This window comes from Phaseolus vulgaris, chromosome 2 (assembly GCF_000499845.2).
Source record: "Phaseolus vulgaris cultivar G19833 chromosome 2, P. vulgaris v2.0, whole genome shotgun sequence".
NCBI lineage: Eukaryota > Viridiplantae > Streptophyta > Magnoliopsida > Fabales > Fabaceae > Phaseolus > Phaseolus vulgaris.
The window spans coordinates 17,190,923-17,193,448 of NC_023758.2; the positions used below are offsets into that span (position 1 = coordinate 17,190,923).

At 36.0% G+C, this 2,526-nt stretch overlaps 1 protein-coding gene across 1 annotated transcript; it reads left to right on the forward strand.

Moving 5' to 3' along the window:
• Positions 1-1,549: 1,549 nt before the first annotated feature.
• LOC137809116 (uncharacterized) lies at positions 1,550-2,011 on the forward strand. Its single transcript, XM_068610257.1, has one exon. The coding sequence runs from the start codon at positions 1,550-1,552 to the stop codon at positions 2,009-2,011; it is 462 nt and encodes a 153-aa protein (XP_068466358.1).
• Positions 2,012-2,526: the final 515 nt, after the last annotated feature.

Here is a 2,526-nt window from a genome sequence, read left to right on the forward strand (position 1 = left end):
TTGTTATAAGAAGTGTTGAGAGAGGATATATGGTTGCCCTTGGTAGGGAGATAAACTGACCTTATCAGTGAGACGTGAATATTACAACAAACAAAGTGTGCTTCATGTAGCTAAGAAAGTAAGATGTTCTTGGCTTCTTGCTACCATGATAAAAAATCAAAGCACAGATATATCTGAAAAAGGGTGAAAAAGAAGTTCCACTTGGTTGAGGATAAGCATAATCTTCATTCAGGAGACACATGACAACCAAAAGCAATCGAACACCATCAGTAGGGTTACTGTCATTTGATGTTTGGTGTTGCCAATTTAAGACCTTTTGCTACTTCAAATTTGAAAAGGGAGTGGCTTCCTGCACTACTTGTAAGCTATATTTATCATTCAAACTTAATTCAACTTAACGATTAAGGATGCTTTGTCGATTCATCGTAAATAAAACTGTTGGTTTGTTGATTGATGAAAAGATGCATATTCCTCCATAATGTCCCTGTCTATGCATTATTACTCAACAACTTTGCACTCTCACTCATATCATATCACCTCATATACGATGCATGATTTGCTATAATACTATTATTTTCCATACCAAAATATTAAGGGTGGAAAAAGGAGCATGAGAAGTTGTACTAACTGTATTTACTATACTTCTAATTCCGAAGAAACATAATTCTTCAAGGCCAAAGGCATATGTAGCAAGAGTCTATTTTTCATTCTCTTTATATATATGACTTTGTTTTTTAATAATACGTTAGTTGAAGCTAGCTGTGACCTGTCAAATTAAGTAATTTTGATTTAATTTGAAGATGATTGATATAACATTGGAACAGGGAAGTTTCTATCTGTAAGTCGAGAGCAGAGCAGAGTTTGATCGTAGTATTTTTTTATGTTCATGAATTATGCAATGTAATCCTTCCTTTATGTAGTAGGCATAACATGTGCAATCATTATTATTCTTAGCGAACAAATAATTTAAGTGTTTTTTTTTATCCTAATCTTAATTTCTAAAACCTCAAATCATGGAGTTTGTTGACCAGCAGCCTCACCACACATCACCAACTCCACTTTGATGCCCAATTAAATCAAACTAAACCGTTTTTGGTATCTATTTATTGCCGTCAGGGTACGTAATAATTAAGAAGTTAATAAATTAATAAACTAAAATCTTTATTAGTAAAAATATAGTTTTTAATCATCATGCTAAGAAGAATGAAAAGCTAAACCTAAAAGGAAGACTAAAGCAAAGGTCATTGAAGTTAAGGGGGTTATTAATTAGCATGACCAAAATTTCTAACAGCTCTAAACCCCAAATTGACTTCTTCCTCTTCTTCTTCTTTCAAGTGGCTATAACTTCACTTTCAATCTTTGGCATAGTTTCCATTGTTGAAATATGACAAAACACCTGTAGCCATCCAATAAGACCACCACACACATTTCTTCAAACTCACCTTAATTTCATTCACTCACTCTCTCTCACTCCCTCACACCCACTCGGTTCCTTCTTCCTTCATTTTCCTTTTCCTTTTCATTTCTTTTTCCCTCTCACCATCCAAACATGTCCTCCTCTCACCCAAACCCAGCAACATCATCCACTCTTATCTTCCTCTCAATGTTACTCCTTTGTTTTCCAACAACAACAAAAACCGACAACCCACCATGCCCCTATCCATGTTACCCACCACCCACCGGAATCGTCACTCCCACAACCCCTTCATCTGGCGCTGGTTCCACTGTTCCACCGGCACCACCTCAACCCGGGTTAGCATATCCGCCACCTACCGGGACCTACCCTTATTACCCAACACCGCCTTACGGCGGCGGAGTCGACAACAGCGGCGGCGGAGGTGGTGTTTTCGCCACCCCACCACCTCCTGACCCTATTCTTCCCTACTTTCCATTCTACTACAGGAAGCCACCCCACAAGCCAGAAGACAACTCAGCACCCACCAGTTTGAAGAAACGAAAAGAGATGGTTTTCACCACTGGTTTATTGTCGCTGCTTCTTCTCTTTGTATAACTCTCTTCATCGAAATCTTAATCTTAATGTACTCTAAATTGTTAATTTAATGTTTTTTCTATTGTTTTGAGAAATATAATGGTAAGTGATCCACGTTTTTTTGTTGCGATTTTAGAAAATATTACTATATCTGTTGCTTGCGGGTGTGTGCATGATGTAGTTCTTCAGGGGAAGGGGAAAACAGGAGGAAACAGAGGAAAACAAAAGGATAAGAACTAGGAGATTTTAGTTCGTGATGTAAACTAATTCATTTATCAATTTATTAATTAAACTGTTTTTTAAGGAGAAAATAAATTGTTAATTTTGAGCATTTTTGTCTGAATTGAATTGAATGTTATAATTATTAGGATAGAGTCACAGCTATATATTTATGTCACCTGCTTTGCATAGTTTTATGTAGTGTTCTTATTTTCTACTTTCTTCTTCTGCTTTCTACTTTCTTAGTTTGTTCTTAATTTTACACCAAAAAGTTGTTTCTTTTAATATACTTTAGGAGAAAAGAAAAACTATATTTA

What these genes read in the sequence shown, in the direction of transcription:
- LOC137809116 (XM_068610257.1), top strand. Translation starts at nt 1,550, where the DNA reads ATGTCCTCCTCTCACCCAAACCCAGCAACATCATCCACTCTTATCTTC.